Source organism: Monodelphis domestica, chromosome 1 (genome assembly GCF_027887165.1).
Source record: "Monodelphis domestica isolate mMonDom1 chromosome 1, mMonDom1.pri, whole genome shotgun sequence".
NCBI classification, from domain to species: Eukaryota; Metazoa; Chordata; class Mammalia; order Didelphimorphia; family Didelphidae; genus Monodelphis; species Monodelphis domestica.
In genome coordinates, this window is record NC_077227.1 from 325,385,602 (window position 1) to 325,403,093 (window position 17,492).

Below are 17,492 nucleotides of genomic sequence, written 5' to 3' on the forward strand. Positions count from 1 at the left end.
ATTGATACTAAGAAGGTAAGAGTTTATTTTTAAAAAGAGAAAGAAAGGAAGAAAGAGAGAAAAGGAAGGAAGAGAAAGAAGAAAGAAAGAAAAGAAGGAAGAGAAGAGTAAAAGGAAGGAAGGAAAGAAGAAAGAAAAAAGAGAAAGAAAAGTCAATTGTCTTCTCATTTTACAGATGAAAAACCTTGGGAGAAGTCAGTGACTACTAAAGGTCACACAAATAGGAATAAGCAAGTCTCATAAACAGACTAACTGACTCATAAACACCTTCTCTTTCCCTAATATAACCCTAGTCCTCCCATCATTTTATATTTCCATAGCTAGAGGACTTCAGCCAAGTCATCTTCACTTCCCTGGCACTCAAAAATTGAGACCAAAAACCCAACTCGCTCCCAGTTGAGGCTTTTTCCTTTAACATATCCAGGAGATAAGTTTCTCTTAACCATGTTTGTTTGCTCAACAGAATTAAGAGAACTTCTTTTTAAAAAATGTAATTTAAAAAATTGTTTTTTAACCCTTACTTTCTGTCTTAGTATCAACTTCAGAAAAGTTGATACTAAAGAAAGTTAAGGAAGTGCAAAAGTTAAGGAAAGTTAAGGAAATGCAAAGGAAGTTAAGTGACTTGCCCAGGGTCAAATAGCTAGGAAGGGTATGAGGTCAAATTTGAATCCAGGTCCTCGTGACTCCAAGCCTGGCTCTCTATCTACTACCTAGTTGCTCCCCCTAAAAAGGGGGAATCTTTAAAAAATTTTAAAATGTAAAAAAAGTTAAACCCTTAAAATAAAATAAAAAAAAAACACCTGACTTTTATTTATTTATTTTGGTAAGGGGAGGAGTTTCCTTCCCTCAGGTTGGTGTAGTCACACTTAATGAAGTTTGAGTGAAGTATAAATGAGATGAGTCTAAACCCTGTGATCCCTAGATGAAGTGTAAATCTATTTGATTCAGGTCAAAAAGGAAATAAATTGTTTGCAATGTGGTCACACCCCAGAGGACTTTAAATATCTGGGTGAATTTCAGAATCTCAGTTCCAGAGTTGATAAGTACAGGCTCAGGATTTTGCTTGGTGGGGAAGACACTGGGGCAGGGTTGGGGAGAAGGGACTCCACTTCCCTCCTATGTCTTTGGAGCAACTGAACCAGTAAGAGACAATGCATTCATCTGGGAGCAGAGACATACATACATCAAGGAAGGGCAGCCACAGAAAAGTGGTAGCTTCACTAAATTTGGTATTTCTAGCTTCTTTTAGGTCTTGTCCAAAAATCTAAACTTTTCAACGACTCTGGAAAGATTAAAGCTGGAAGTAACTTAAACCATAGTAAACAAAACAAAACAAAACAAAACAAAACTGAATAATCTCCCATTTGTAGAGTGCTCATGAGTATTATTGTCCCCATTTTACAGATGAGAAAACTGAGGAATAAGAGGGGAAATGATTTGTTCATAGTTACAAAGCTAACATTAGAGTTGGATATACATTCAGTTATCTTTATTCCAAGTCTAAAGCACTTTCTACTTTATCATATTGCCTCATATTACTTCAGTAAACTCCTTTATTAGATTGTAAGCCCTTCAAAGTCAGGACGGCAAGGTGATGCAGTAGATAGAGTGCTGGGCAGGAAGTCAGGAAGACTCATCTTTTTGAGTTTAAATGTGACCTCAGACACTTATTAGGTTTGGGAAAGTCACTTAACATTGTTTGCCTCAGTTACCTCATCTGTAAAATGAACTAGAAAAGGAAATGGCAACCGTTCCAGTATCTTTGCCACGAAAACCCAAATGTAGTCCATAAGAATCAGACATGCCTGAAACCTGAAAATCAGGGATAAACCTGAAAATCAGGGATTCTATCATTTTAAAAGTTTCTGTCTCCCAAGAATCTAGGGCCTTACATATACGTAAGTGTTGCCGTATGTCACTGAATTGAAAAAACAGGGAAAGCAAAAATGCTGAGGGGAAGGGAAAAATATGAGAATAGAAGTGATTTTTTTTTTTTTTGCTGCATGCAGACCCCTTCTCTAGGATTTTTTTTTTAACCCTTATACTCTTTTTTAAAAGTAGATACTATTGGTTCCAAAGGCAGAAGAGCAATAAGGGATAATAGGAGCAAAGTGACTTGCCCAGGGTCACATAGATAGGAAATACCTGAGGTCATATTTGAACCCAGGACCTTCTGTCTCTGGGCCTAACTATCCACTGAGCAACTTTGTGGTTTGACAGTCTCAAGGGTTTCTTGATATGGTAAAAGCAATATCTATCAGGGGTTGGCTATATTAAATTAGGCTAGTTTTTTTTTTTTCCTATAAAAAGCATGGAAGTTGTTTCAGAGAGTTGATTGGTCCAGGGGGCTAAAGCTCAAGTCACCTCACCATTGACAAGTCTTTCTGGTCACCTAAGGGGAAAAAAGCCCCCTTACATGGATAGCGAAGTTCCTGCAAATAGAAAAGTTGCCTCTTCCTGCCCAGCTGACCAAATGTTTCTGCATGAAAGTATGGGGACTTGTTTCTATTGTGGACAAGTGTTATATCCTTGTGAAGAATCCTTTCCATGTTATGGTTAAATAAACTTTTTTAAACCTCTAAATATTACCCAAATATTTCATTCCAGTCTTGGACCTGAACTATCATATTGGCTTGAATTGCCAAATTTAATCATCTCTGACCTTTCTCTGTTTTTGTTCCAGGTGCTACCATTCTTATAGTCACATAGTTTTGTTATTCAGTCATTTTAGTTATGTCCAACTGTTTGACCCCATTTGGTAGAGATACTAGACTGGTTTTCCATTTCTTTCTCCAGCTCGTTTTACAGATGAGGAGACTGAGGCAAACAGGGTAGTGACTTGCTTAAGGTAACACAGCTTAGTGTCTGAAGCTAGATTTGAACTCAGGAAGATGAGTCATCTTATATCCAGGCCTACAACACCTAGCTACTCAGGTTTGTAACAACTTGAGTAATCCTGGACTCTTCCTTATCCATCATCCCTCATGTTCATCACATTACTCCCCTTCATACATTCTTCTTTATAGCCAAACTGGTCTACTTGCCTTGATATTTCACTTATCACCTCTGTGGCATGCACTTTTTTAAAAAAATGAATACTAGTTTCCTTCAAGGTTCAACTCCAGTCTCACCTTCTTCATGAAACCTTTCCTGATCCTCTTAATTGTTAGCAGCCTTTTTACTTATCTATATAAAGGTTATATTCCCTCTTTGCCTCCCTTCCAGAAGAATGAAACTCTTTGAGGACACGGCTTGCTTTTTGTCTGATCTTTCCTCAGGACCTAGAACACATTTCTAGAGAGTGATTTGTGAACATAGGATGAATCTAGTGAACCACTATTTTTTGTTGGCCAGCTAATTCATCAACATGAATTTATTTCAATATCACCTAGGACCTGTTCCAGGGGTGGGGAGTCAGGGTAATTAAGTATTGAAAGATTTCTCAGCAATTAAACCTCATATGCAACTCATAACAGCCTAAAGGTATTGAAGTGCTGAGATTTAAAGTTGAAGTTTCCCTGGTGTTCCTGGCTCTTCAGTAATAAGCTTCAAATTATAGTTCCCCGTGATGTAATTAAAAAAAAATTAAATCTTTACCTTCTGTACTACAATAAATACTAAATATTGGTTCCAAGGCAGAAGAGTGGCAAAGGCTAGTCAACTGAAGTCAAGTGACTTGCCCAGGGTCACACATCTAGGAAGTGTCTGGGGCCATATTTGAACCCAGGACCTCCTGTCTCCAGGCCTGACTGAGCCACTTAGTTGTCCCCGGAGATATACAATTAATGCTAAAAACTAAACAAATGAAAAACCACGACTCCCAAACCGAAACAAAACCCACAGACAAAAACAAAAGCCAGTAATAATTCCCTATATTAGTATATAGATCAGACAAAGCACATTTGAACCCTAGATAAAGTAGGAACACGATTTTCTCCCTTTAAAATTAAAGTTTAATTTCAGTTAATAGAGTTAATCATAGTGAAATAAAATCAGTGTTAAAAACTCCCACCTACACCTTCCAGAAGGGCGGAGACTGGCTCCAGAGAGCTTGGGGGCCAAGAACAAGGTCACAATTCATAAAGTCAGAACTCGTGGAACATAGAATGGCAGACCTGGAAGAAGCCCATCAGCTCCTCTAACTCTCTTCCTTTATTTACTGAAGCTTCGGAAGTCCAAAAAGTGACTTGGTTTCTTTGGCCAGTCCATGATCACGTCCTCGTCTATGCACTCGGGAACAGAACTTTCCCACTTCCATTCCAGGGGGTCCTTCACCCAACTTTAGAGCAAGTGTCTCCGTGCTGGTGAGGTCCCAAACCTCCTCCAGAGCTTCCTGGGCAAGCTACGGAAGCTGCCCCCGCCCCCGGTCCCGCCTCCCCGGTCCCGCCCCGACAGGTGTGCTCCGATTTTTAAAGGTCGGGACTGCCCACTAGTGCCCAAGGTATGTAAGCTGGGCTTCTCCCCCATCCCCCAGTCATAGACCGTAGGTAAGCCCTTGTCAGCTTCTCCTCCTCACCTTCCCTAACAGCCATGGGCAACAGAATCCCTCGGGGAGACTTTGAATGGGTTTACACAGATCAACCCCACACTCAGCGGCGCAAGGAGATTTTGGGTAGGTATCTGGCGGGTCCAAGGTGTCTTCCACGTTGGGCAGGAGTCAGGATGGAGAGGGAAGTAGGGGGCACATACGTCGAATAGGATGCTCCGATGAGTCCCCAGGGTAAAAACCCAGGGCAGGGTCGGAGGGCAGCGGTGACAGGTGCTGCTGCTGATGCCTTCAAGAGAGATTTGGTGGGTGAGCAGGGCTAGGTAGATGAAGACCTTGAGCCTGGCGCGGTGTCGGGAGGGTCTGGGACAACTTTTTCTTACTGCACGATTTAGGCTGCTCATTTCTCTCAGTCTCAATTTCCCTATCCGTAAAACCAAAGGTTTGGATTAGTCGAATTCTAGGGTTTCTTCTAGCTTAGCGCCAAGGATTTTCTGAACTGAAATTTCTAACCGAGACTTTGCATTCCCTTTCCCCAACGGCTGTAGAATCTCCTTGTCTCCCTGTCTCTTTCTGTCTCCCCCTGCCTCCCCGGTTTCTCCATCTCTGTCTCTCCCCGTCCTCCCCACTCTCCTTCGCCCGGGGATGAGACTGGACGTCCTGGCCATTCTTTTTTCCTTCTCTTCCCTGCCCCACCCTAACTCCTGAGCTGATGCTGCCTTGGCAATCTGTGGGTCAAAGAGGCTCGTTCACCACCCTTTTCACTGAGCAGTGGCAGAAATGGGGAGCCCAACTTTCTCCCTCCTGGTTATCGAACCTTTGCGCGCAGGAGAATGGGGGGGGGGGGGCAGGAATGGCTAGTTCAGCTCAAATGTTAGCCCCAGCCAGTATGATTTTCACCACCAAGGGCTCAGAACTAAGGGCAGGGAATCAGTCAGCCACTGCCGCCCGGGAGACTTTGGGGGAAGTGACCAGTCATCCGTGTTCCCCCAAGACAAGGGCGGTACGCCAGTGACTTTCTGCATTTCTCTTCTCTTTGCCTCTTGTTGGAGACAGGGAAGGTCTGGGGTTGGTTTAAGGAGAGGTCTAGGTAGCATCTCTGTGCTTACTGAGATCTGAAAGCTTAGATCCCTGGATCGATGTGTTCAGTAGGTCTATGGTGGAGGGTGATTGTGGGTTCAGGATACTGTGCGTGTGTTTGTATTTTTCTGTGCATTTGAAAGGGCTGGGTGGTCTGGGAGTCTGACGTTTTGGGGTAGGAGCCAGGCATCAGATGCGTCTGAGTTTTTACCAGTTTGTAGTGTGGGTCTGGGGGTAGTTTTATGTGTGATTCTTTCCCTTGTCCTTTTCCTTCTCTGTTACTTTCCTGCCTCCTACAGCACCAAATTCATTCTGTTCTGTAAACACATAGTAGAACAATGACCAGAAACGGGCAAGAATAGCAAAACTTAAAACATATCCTTATTATTTTAAAACTTTTTTGAAAGAATTTTATGGGTGTGTTTGCTTGGAGAGGGAGAGGGAGTACAGCCTCTAGTGTATTTTTAATCTCTAAAATTTGGGAAAAGATCTTGATGGATTTATATATATATATATATATATATATATATATATATATATATATATATATATATATAAAGCTTTAAAGGAGACTTAAAACCACATTTTGGGACCATTTGTTTCTTCTTGCTTGCCAAGGCAGTTAAAAGAAGAAATCTTTTAACAAGATGTCTGAGAATTGACATTTAGGTGATATGCTTCAGTTCTTTTGCATGTGAGTTTTGTGGAAACACTGTATTTCTTTGTAACTATTGCCTTCAAACAAACCCATAGTGTTTTATATTTAGAGTTTTTGGTAGTCTTTTGATCCTATTTTGTGTTTATTTTAATTATATAATAATGGTGCCTGATATTGTGCTTTAAGGTTTTTAAAGTGCTTCCTCTGAGCAACTCTGTGAAGTAGGTGATAGGGCAAATATCAGTTCAATCATTTTTTATTCACAATTCTACATCTAGCAAGCATCAGAGCTAGGACAAGAACCTAGGTTTCCTGACTCCAACTCCAGGAGTCTTTCCCGGACATGACTTCAAAGTCTTTTCAAATTAAGGTGTTCTTTTTTTTTTTTAATAAGCAAAAATACATTTTCTTTCCATTCTTCCTTCAACCATTGAAAAAACAAAACAAAACAAACAACCCCCAGCCCTTTGAAATAAATATGCAAAGTCAAGCAAACAAATTGCTGGACTGGCCATATCCAAAAAACATATGAGGAGGGATATCATGCTTCACCCTTGCTCCACTGGAATTATGATTGATCATTATATTGATCAGAATTTTTAGTCTTTTGAATTTTGTTGTTTCAGTGTGTTATTACTATATATTCCCCTCACTTCATTTCCTATCAGCTCATACATCTTTCCAAGTATCATTTCCATTGTCCCTTTCATCATTTCCTTTATATTATATACCAAATATATTATATACCATAATTTGTTCGTCTAATACCCAATTGATGTAGATCCCTTCATTTCCAGTGCTTTGCTACAACAGAAAGAACTGTGATGAATTATTTTGTACTTAGGGGCCCTTGCTCTCTTTCTCTGATCTCTTTGGGGTATAGGCCCAATAGTAGTGTTACTAGGACAGAGTTTAGTGACCTTTCGGACAGTTTCAATTTGCTTTCCAGAATGGCTGTACCAACTCATAGCTCTGCCAATAGCGCATTAATATATCTGTTTTCCAGCCACCCCTCCAACACGTCATTTTCTTTTTTTGTTGTTAGTTTTGTCAAGTTGACATGATAGAACTTCAGAGTTGTATTTCTCCAATATTAGTGATTTGGAACATTTTAATATAGCTATTGAGAGCTTAATTTTCTTCCTTTATCAAGTGTTCATTTCTCTTCATCATTTACAATTTGAGGAATAGCTTCAATCCCCAACTAAAATAATACCTTCTATAGGAAACCTTCCTCAGTCTGTCTCTCTCTCTCTCTCTCTCTCTCTCTCTCTCTCTTCTCTCTCTCTGTGTATCTCTCTCTGTCTCTCTGTTTTTCTTTTTTTTACTAAATATCCATTCTAAAGCAGAAGAACAGCAAGGGTTATGCAATTGGGGTTAAGTGACTTGCTCATCCATGTTCACAAGATGAGAAGTATCTGAGGTCAGATTTGAACCCAACTCCTTATTCCAGTGCCTTCCCTCTGTTAATTAACTCCCTATATTCTGTATATATCTTGCTTTCTATACATTTGTTTGCATGTTGTCTCTCTAATTAGATTGTAAGCTCCTTCATGGCTGAGATTGCCTTTTGCTTCTTTTTGTATCACCAGAAGTAGCACATGCTTGTTGCTTAGCAAATGGTTATTGGTTGAGTCTTATAAAATTTAGTCAGTTCCTTATATATTTTGGAAATGAACCTTTCATCAGATAAACTTGCTGCAAAGAACCCCCCCCCACACACACACAGTTAATGCAGTTAATGGCTTCCTTTCTAACTTTAGCTGCATTGGTTTTGTTCATACACAATTAAAAATATGTAATCAAAGTTATTGATTTTATTTATTTTCTGGTGTTCTCTCTCTTGTTTAGTTTGAACTCTTCCCCTATCTATAAACCAAAAAAGGTAATTTCTTCCTTTCTCCTTTAATGTGTTTATGATGTCACCCTTTATCTGACACCATTTAAAAAGTAACCTACATCTAGGTACTGCCCCCTTCCCCTCTCTGCAAGACTATGCTTTTCTCTCCCACTCCATTAATTTCTTTCATTTAGCAAAAACTGTAAACACTTAATATTTGCAAGGCCTTGTGCTTCAGATGATAGAAAGATACATAAGATTGGGTTTTTGTTCTCATGAAGGTTACAGTCTGGTAGAAGAGACAAGATATCCTCAAATATAAAGCAAGATAGGACAATCATGCAGAAATGAAACATGTATTCTGAGAGATCAGAGGAGAGATAGATGACTTCTAGCTGGGGGATTAGTGGAGGCTTCCAGGAGTATGAGGTAGCTGAGCCATCCTGGAAGGATGGGAAGGATTTCAACAAGTAGATTTCAAGCCTTATAAATATAGTAAATAGCATAAGAAAGTCTGGTCAGGAGAGTATGGGATGAGTTTGCTGGGTGGATCCTAGTTTAGTTTACTTGAAGTGGGAGGACATGAAGGCACAAAAGTGAAGCAAGTCTAGTTTAATCAGAATGTGGAAGCAGAGAGGACTTCAATACCAGAATTATGTATTGGTACTCAGGAAGCAATAACCACTGGCGATTTTTGAGGAAGGTATGATAGTCAGCTATATTTTAGGAATCTGACTCTAGCAGTATGGGTAGAATAGATCTGAGGATGAGGCAGGGAGGCTAGATAGTAACCTGTTATAATAATTCTGACATTAGTTGATGAAGGTCTAACCTTGGGTGGTAGCAAGAACAATAGAAGAGAGACAACATAAGATGATAGAACACTGGATTGGGATTCTAAAGGCCCCTAAAGACTAAGGTTTTAGTTGTAGTTTCACCTCCAACTTCTTATGTTGGGTAAATAATTTTCCTCTTTGGATCGATCCAAGACTTAGGGAACTAAGTCTTTATAAAAGTCTGTGTCTAGTTTAGGTCAGCATTTCCTAAACTCAGGTCCACAGAACCCTGAGACTCAGTATTATTTGAATAAGATTTCCATGAGAACATTCAAATGCTAGCACTGTTTCCTATCCTTAAATATGAAATTATATGAGATAATATTATACTTAATACTAATTGGGTCATAATGTTTGGTGAAAATGATATAGGAGGTAGTAGTCTCCATAGGAGCAAGGCAATAAGTGGTCTGAATAGACAATTGGCCAAATGATATTAATTCAATTAAAAACATAATTTGTGAAGGTTCAGCTTGGGGGGTTCAGAGGAAAGAGAACCAAGCTTAGAGATGGGAGGTTCTCTTTTCAAATTTGGCTGCAGACATTTCCTAGCTGTATGTCCCTGAGCAAGTCATTTAACACTAATTACCTAATTCATTGCTTTTCTGCCTGGAACTGATAATTGGTTTTGATTCAAAGACCGAAGATAAAAGTTAAAAAAAAAACAAACCCATAATTTATTAGGCTTGGGTATTTAGAATTTTAAGATGACTTTTAGTTATTTGTTAGGGCAATTTTATAAGGGAATTTTTTTCCTACTAATCATATCAAAATACTTGTACTTTTTTTTTTTTAAGTAAAAGGAGATTTTTAGGCCAGAATTTTGGGTTCTATTGATATAATTCAGAGGTAGCCACATGGCATAGTGGATAGAGCACTGGACCTGGAGTTGGGAAGACCTGAATTCAAATCTAACCTCAGACACTTAGTAGCTCTGTGAACTTGGGCAGGTTGTGTAGCCTTGTTTGCCTCAGTTTCTTCATTTGTAAAATAAGTTGGAGAAAGAATAGGGAAGCACTACAGTATCTTTGCCAAGAAAACCCAAAAATGGGGTCACAAAGAATTGTACATAATTCAAAAACAAATGTAATTTAATCTAAAAAAATATGGCTGTGACACAATTCATTTGAGAAATATTTGCCTTGACTCTTCCCAACTCCCATTTTATGGTCAGAGTCATAGCTAATACTAAGCAGCTGATGTCCTAAAGCCCTGAATTTAGCACTTACAGATTTTGGGAGGCATAAACAATAGAGCTTAGCACCTAGTTAGCAAAAATAACTAGTTCAAATAAAAAGTAATCAGTTAGATTGGAATGAGTCTTCCCACGCCTTCCTGCTACTTATTCAGCTAAGGTTTGTGGCATTTGCCTTGGGCACAATTCTGAGTAATAGATTTAATATGTTCATTAATTATAAGGTTCCTAACAACTTTGACATCCTATGTTACATATTTCCAAGGTTCAATTTGACAGGCTGTTTTTATGTGGATTTACCCTAGGACTAATAATCCACAGTGAGCGGAAATGTAGTGTTATAGGCAATGGAGAAGCAGAATGTTTCTGTTGTTGGCAGATAGGTGGCGCAGTGGACTACTGGGTTTAGAATCAGACTCATCTTCATGAGTTCAAATCTGATCTCAGATACTTAAGAGCTGGATGACACTGGACAAGTTACTTAACCTCATTTGCTTCAGTTTCCTCATCATAAGCATGGCAAACTACACTAATATCTTTGTCAAGAAAACCCCAAATTGGGTCATGAAGAGCTGGACAGGACTGAGACAACTCAACAACAGAGGAGAGTAAATCATTTATGGTGGGAGAACTTGCTGGCCAGATTGCCATCAATCCTTTCTGAGAACTCACAATGTGCTGTTAACATAAACAGTAATCCTAAAAACCAAAGAATATCAGAGCTGGGAAGATCCTTAAAGATTATCTAGTCCAATATTATTACAGATGGTCCTGGAGATAAAGACCCTGAAAGAAAGAGATACTATTTCCTTCCCCAATTCATTTCTGATGAATTGAATGGAGTAAGTGCTGTAAAACTCTGTTTAAAGATCGTAAATTTGATCCTAAAGTAATGGGAACTAGGAGACTCTTTTCCTTTATCCTCATTATTTACTCTTTTAAAAAGCTAAACCTTTACCTTCTATCTTAGAATCAATACTGTGTATTGACTCCAAGGCAGAAGAGCAGTAAGGGCTAGGCAATGAGGGTTAAGTGACTTGCCCAGGGTCACACAGCTAGGAAGTAGCTGAGGCCAGATTTGAACCTAGAACCTCCCATCTCTAAGCCTGGCTCTCAATTCATTGAGCTGCTTAGCTTCCTCTTCATTATTTACTCTTGCTCCAGTGAGGTAAATCTCTGTGCCATCTTCTATATGTGGTTTGCTTTTTTTTTTTTTTAAATCTCAGTGTTTTCTGCCTTTATACATACTCATATCAAATACCTTTCCCTTTCTACTAGTCCTTCCCCTTCTTAAAAGTCTGCCTCAGTTGAAGCATATCTGTTCCCTTTCTTTATTTTTATTACTGTAACTTGCTTAAAGTGGAAATATATTTTATATAACTTCATATATGTAATGGGTATTATATTATTTACCTCCTCAATGGATGGAGGAGAGGTGGGACAGAGAGAATATGGAATTCAAAATTTTAAAAATGAATGGAAATTTAAAAAAAAATTTTCATCATATAAATACATAAAAAATAGAATGTTACTTTTGGCATAAAAAAACTTAAAATATTTGATAACAAAAACTTTTTTAAAAAATCTGGGGGGGGCAGCTGGGTAGCTCAGTGGATTGAGAGCCAGGCCTAGAGACAGGAGGTCCTAGGTTCAAATCTGGCCTCAGACAGTATTGGCTCCAAGACAGAAGGTAAGGGTTTAAAAAAAAATCTGCCTATAACATACTTATGTAGGCACCTGCTGTCCCTTTCATATAAAATTATTGTAAAGTTCAAATGAAATAAAGTACTTAATGTATTTTGTAAATTTTAGAGAGCATTATTATTGATCACATAATTATTGTAATTATTGTTATTGCCTCACTCTGTCTCATATTTTCCTTTTAAGTCAAAGATGTAGAGATTAACAAATCTCTGGAGGAGAATACAGATAGGTTGAAGCAAGATTTGTTGGTTTAGGAATTATAGGGGGTGTTCTTTTTTTTTTTTTGATTAAAAAAGGACTAAACTTTATTGACAAACTGCTTGTAGACATTCTGACATAAGTCTTAGCTACCTATTTAGGCAGACTTACACATGTAGCATTTAATCTTCAAGAACAGAATGGGAGGACAGCACAAATCCAGTTAGGACTTTAGTCTATGTACAGAGTGGATTTTTTTTTCCTTTTGTTTTTTTCAGCTGCAGTGTCCTAAGTGTTGAGACATACTTGAATGAATGCATCATTTGGGTTGAGGGGGTGTTCTTGATGTAGGTATAATCCCTAGAATATTTAAATGCAAGAGTTAGACGAGATTGTAGAAATTTTCTGATCTCCAACCTCTTCTTTCCTTCTTCTAATATTAATCCACTTCCTTGGGATCCAGAGGGAGTAAGTAAAAGAGCTATTCAAATTCTCATTTCATTCACTAATTGTGAATTAATCCAACAGTTCTAGAAGGCAATTTGAATTATGCCCAAAAGGCTTTAAAAGATTGCATGCCCTTGGATCCAGCAATACCACTGCTGGGCTTGTACTCCAAAGAGATAATAATGAAAAATATCTGTACAAAAATATTCATAGCCACACACTTTGTGGTGGCAAAAAACTGGAAAATAAGGGGATGCCCTCCAATTGGGGAATGGCTAAACAAATTGTGGTATATGTTGGTGATGGAATACCATTGTGCTGTAAGGAATGATGATCTGGAGAATTTCTATATGACCTGGGAGAACCTCAATGAACTAATGCAGAGTGAGATGAGCAGAACCGAGAGAACATTGTACACAAAAAGTAAAACACTGTGGAACTATCCAATGTAATGAACTTCACTATCAGTAGCAATGCAGTAATCTAGGACACTCCTTAAGGATTTATGAGAAAGAATGCTATCCACATTGAGAGAAAGAACTATGAGAAGAGAAATGCAAAAGAAAAACATATGAATTATCACTTGTCACATGTATATATGGGTATATGATCTGGGGTTTTGACTTTAAAAGTTTTCTCTATAACAAAAATGAATAATATGGAAATAGGTATCAAGTGGATTTGTACAATCCAGTGGAATTGCTTGTCAGCTCTTGGAGAGGGGAGGGAAGTGGGAAGGGAAAGAAAATGAATCATGGAAACATGGAAAAATTTTTTAGAACCCCGCCCCCAATTCTCTTCTCATCATTCAGATTTCCTGGTCTTCTGCTTGATATAGAAAGTTAAAGACAGCATTGAATTGTTGAGAGCCTAGGGTGCCAGGCAAGGTAAATAATTTGTTAATTTTACAAATGAGGAAATTGTGGGTCAGAGAGGAGACTCAAAAAATTAGTGGCAGAGCTTAGGGTCTACCCTATCTAGGTGTTCTTTCCTCTTCATGCCACTACCTTTTCCTGTTTTTTTGTTAGGGGATATGTTAACTTCTCTGAAAGGACACTTTATTAAGGCTCATGTGTGGAGTGGTCTTCACTAAAGATAAAAATCTCTGGGAATTTAAAATAAGGGAAGTACTTAAAAAAATACCTTGCCTCCTGTCCTGCTTTGTACTTGTTAAGATTTAAAAGAGAATTGATTCAGAATGATGTCACATGGAATTGAGAAAGGAGAACCACTGGTTCCAGGCTGTCTTTAGCATCCAAACAGATTGTGTTCCGAGATTTCTTTTGGGAGTGCACTTTTTGAAACTTGGAACGCCTTTCCTTACAGAGACAATATAAGTGGGAGTTCCACTTCCAGACAAGTTACAAAAGCCAACTTTAAAAACATACACACACACACACACACACCCCAACTTAAAAACTCCTCTGATATAACTGAACTAGTTAAACACACACACACACACACATACACACACACACACACAAAGCAATTAATTCACTATGCTAGTGACTAACCCAAAGAGGGGGAAAAATGCATTGCTAATGTTGAAATTTAAGGATTTCTACAGTTTGGCTATTAGAATGTAAACTCTGTGAATTGGGGGACAGTTTTCTCTTGGGTATCACTGAGCACAATATAGGATTTGTTGAATGGATGAATGATATCTCTCCAGTTCTTCAGATGTAACTTGTACTATTTTGGAAAGAGCTAGGTTTGATTCCTGAAGTTAGTTAGTTGTGTCTTTGGACAAATTATTTAACATTTTTGAGCTCATTTCCTCCTGTGATATGAGGAATTTGGACTAAATGATCCCTAATGTACCTTCAAACTCTAAACTCTGTGAACTTATATGATTTTCCCACAGGTAAATTTAGCAAATTCAGTTACTAGCCATGCTCATCTTGCCTTTGGCCCTTTTGCTCTTATTGTACCTGATGTGGACTGACGTCCCTTCTTTCCCATAAAACCCTGTCTTAAAAGCTACCTCTTCCAAGAAGCCTTCCCAGACCACCACCACATAACACCTTCCTAGTGAAAGTGCCTTAAATTTCTCATAGTATTTAAAAATTAATCTTTTGTTCTTATCTTACATCTCCCTTGTATCATAGTTATTTGTGTATATTCCTCTGGAGGATAGGATGGGACCAGTGTTATTGTTCAGGGGTTTCAGTTTTCTGTCCAACTCTTCATGACCTCATTTGGAGTTTTCTTGTCAGAGATATTGGAGTGGTTTGCCATTTCCTTCTCCAGCTCATTTTATAGAAGAGGAAACTGAGGCAAATAGGGTTTAAGTGACTTGCCTAGGATCTACTAAGTGTCTGAGGCCATATTTGAACTCAGGAATATGAATCTTCCTGATTCTAGGCCAAATATTTGTTCCACTGCACCACTTAGCTGCCCTAAACATGTGCCCTTCACATGCTTTTAGATTAGAAGCTCCTTAAGAACATCCTATTCTTATTTTCCTATTACATGACAGCCATTTGATTAATGCCTACTAAATTGAATTGAACATAATTTATTTTTGTTCTGAGTAGGAAAAGCAGATTTAATAAAATGAGTTAAGGTACATCAAGTCAAGCTTTCTTATTTTACAGATGAAGAAATTGAGGCAAAGAAAGATTCAGTGACTTATATAGGATTATATAGCTAGTAAATCTTCGTGATTTGAAGCCCATTGTTTTCTCCAATATGTCACCTACCTGCCTAACAGAAAACCCTTTGATGCTCAAGTGAAGTGACCTGCCCAGGGCACATAGAAATCATTGACCCTTTTATTAAAAAAAATGTAGTTTTATTTTCAGATGTTAGATCTTCCTTTTCTCTGATGCAGATATACCACTAGTACATTACTGAGGACTTAACACCAGGATCAGGATAATTGTTTTGTTTGTTTCACAAATAGAAGTGATAAATGTTTTGTTTTGATTTTTTTGAGATAATAGCACAAGAGCTGGAAGATAAAAGGGGAAAAAGAAAAAGGGGTTAAGGTATTTGCTCTTCTGATGATAACCAATATGGAAATGTGTTTTGCATGATAATAAAAATAAAATTAAAAAAAGAAAAAAAATTGTTTTTTCTTCCAGTATTTCCGTTACATGCAAAAAAATTTTAACATTTATTTTTGAAAAATTCGAGTTGTAAATTCTCTCCTTCCTGTCCCTCCCCCATCCAATAAGAAGGAAAATAATATAACAATTACATGTGTGAAGTCATGCAAAACATATTTCCATATTAGCTATTCCAACCAGCATTTATTAAGCCTCTTCTACATACTGTATTGAATGCTGAGGAAACCAAGAAAGGCCAAAGACAGTCCCTGTTTTCAAGCAATTCACAATCTGATGGAGGTTTTGAGAAACTAAAGTAAAAGTATGAAAATGGAGAAAATTTAAAAGAGAGGTTGGATGTGATAGTTCATGGCACCACTGGACCAGGATAGTCTGTTTTGTTGACCAGAATAACTGAGTGTCATTGGAGGAGGATCTAGAATATAAGAAAGTGAAGGGGAATACTCTGAAATAAGTCTGGAATAATCAGAAGAACCCAAATAGTGGATAGCCCTAAATGCCAGACTGATAAATTTTATAATTTTATCCAGGAGGCAATAGAGAATCACTCCCTGGAAGTGATTAACTTAAGACTTGTGGCTCAAGGTATGTCTTGGGAGCTAGGTAGAGGATGGATTGAGATCTATTTTGGGATTATTGTAATAGTCCAGGAATGTGCAAAATGAAAAAAATAGACTGAATGCAAAAGATGTTGTGGAGGTAGAATTGGCAGCTGATCGAATATAGATGATGAGGAAGACATAAAGATGACTTTGAAGTTACAAACATGAGTTACTGGGGGGTTGGGGGGGAACAACTAGAAACAGGGAAGTTTGGAGGAAGGCCAGATAGGAAAATGTGATCTATTTTGGAAATGTTGAATTTGAGATGTCCATGAGATATCCAAATACAGCTGTCCAGAAGTTGGTGCAAGGGCTTTGCTGGTCAGAAGGTGCCCTGGAGAATCTCTGCTTAGGAAGTTGCTTTAGGTCAGGAGAATTCCCACTCTTACCAGTTCCATGTTTTGAGAAGGAGTAAAAAACTAGAGACAAATTGCTAAGTGCTGGGAAAGACTGTGAATTTCCATGTCTTTGTTGGAGCTTCCACATGATTATTCAGAATGCCTCTATATTTCAGTTTGCCTATGGAAACTAAGGACCAATGAATGTGAAGGGGTAGGCTGTTAGTATGGTAGAAAATGTCTTGTTCTGTTATTTTTCGGTCATGTCTGACTCTTTGTGACCCCATTTGGAGTTTTGTTGGCAAAAATCCTGGAGGGGTTTGCCATTTCCTTTTTTTAACTCATTTTATAGATGGGGAAACTGAGGCAAACAGCATGAAACGATTTGGTCAAGGTCACAGCTAGTTAGTATCTGACATTGGATTTGAACTCCAGAAGATGAGTTTTCCTGACCTCAATCCTGACCCTGTATTCACTATGCCATGTAGCTTCCTTGGCTTCCTTCAAGTACCAGCTAAAACTACCTTTTATAGGAAGCATTTACCAACCCCTCTTAATTCTAGTACCATCCCTCTGTTGGTTATTTCCAGCTACTCCTATGGATAGCTTGTTTGTCCATAATTGTTTGCCTGTTGTCTCCTCCATTAGAAAGTGAGTTCCTTTAGAGTAGGATCTCTATTTTTTGTCTTAGAATAGGAAATACAGGGACTTCCGGTTAAGATGGCGGCTTAGAGAAAGCTCAAGTTCAGATCTCCGGAAAAACCTTCCCAACGGATCTCAAACTATAAGCTCCTAAGGCGCCGAAATTCAAAACGATCAACAGCACAGACCCTGGGAACCCTCCTCCTGGACCTGGACCCGGTTCAAAAGGTACGGCTCCCCTCAAAAGCCAGAACCCGAGATCCCTCGGACCTCAGGGGTAGGAGCGCAGAGTCCAAGGCTCCCGGAAGCCGCAGCCCTGCCGGCTGGGCTCAGAGAGCAGAACCCTCAGGGCCTTCTACAGTCCCGGTGAAAGTTACTGCCTGGGGCTTCCGCTG

The 17,492-nt window shown here is 38.7% G+C and overlaps 1 protein-coding gene across 4 annotated transcripts in view; it reads left to right on the forward strand.

Annotated features, from left to right (window-relative positions):
- DEGS2 (delta 4-desaturase, sphingolipid 2) overlaps positions 1–17,492 on the forward strand; it is a 155,527-nt gene that overhangs the window by 83,179 nt on the left and 54,856 nt on the right. The window contains exon 1 of one of the 4 annotated variants that reach the window (XM_001374466.4): positions 3,590–4,612. The exons of the other annotated variants lie outside the window; for them this stretch is intronic. Within the exon in view, the coding sequence (XP_001374503.2) occupies positions 4,531–4,612 (82 nt within the window). The 5' untranslated portion in view covers positions 3,590–4,530. Of the gene's footprint in view, positions 1–3,589; positions 4,613–17,492 lie in introns of those variants that run through there. 4 annotated transcript variants of the gene reach the window in all.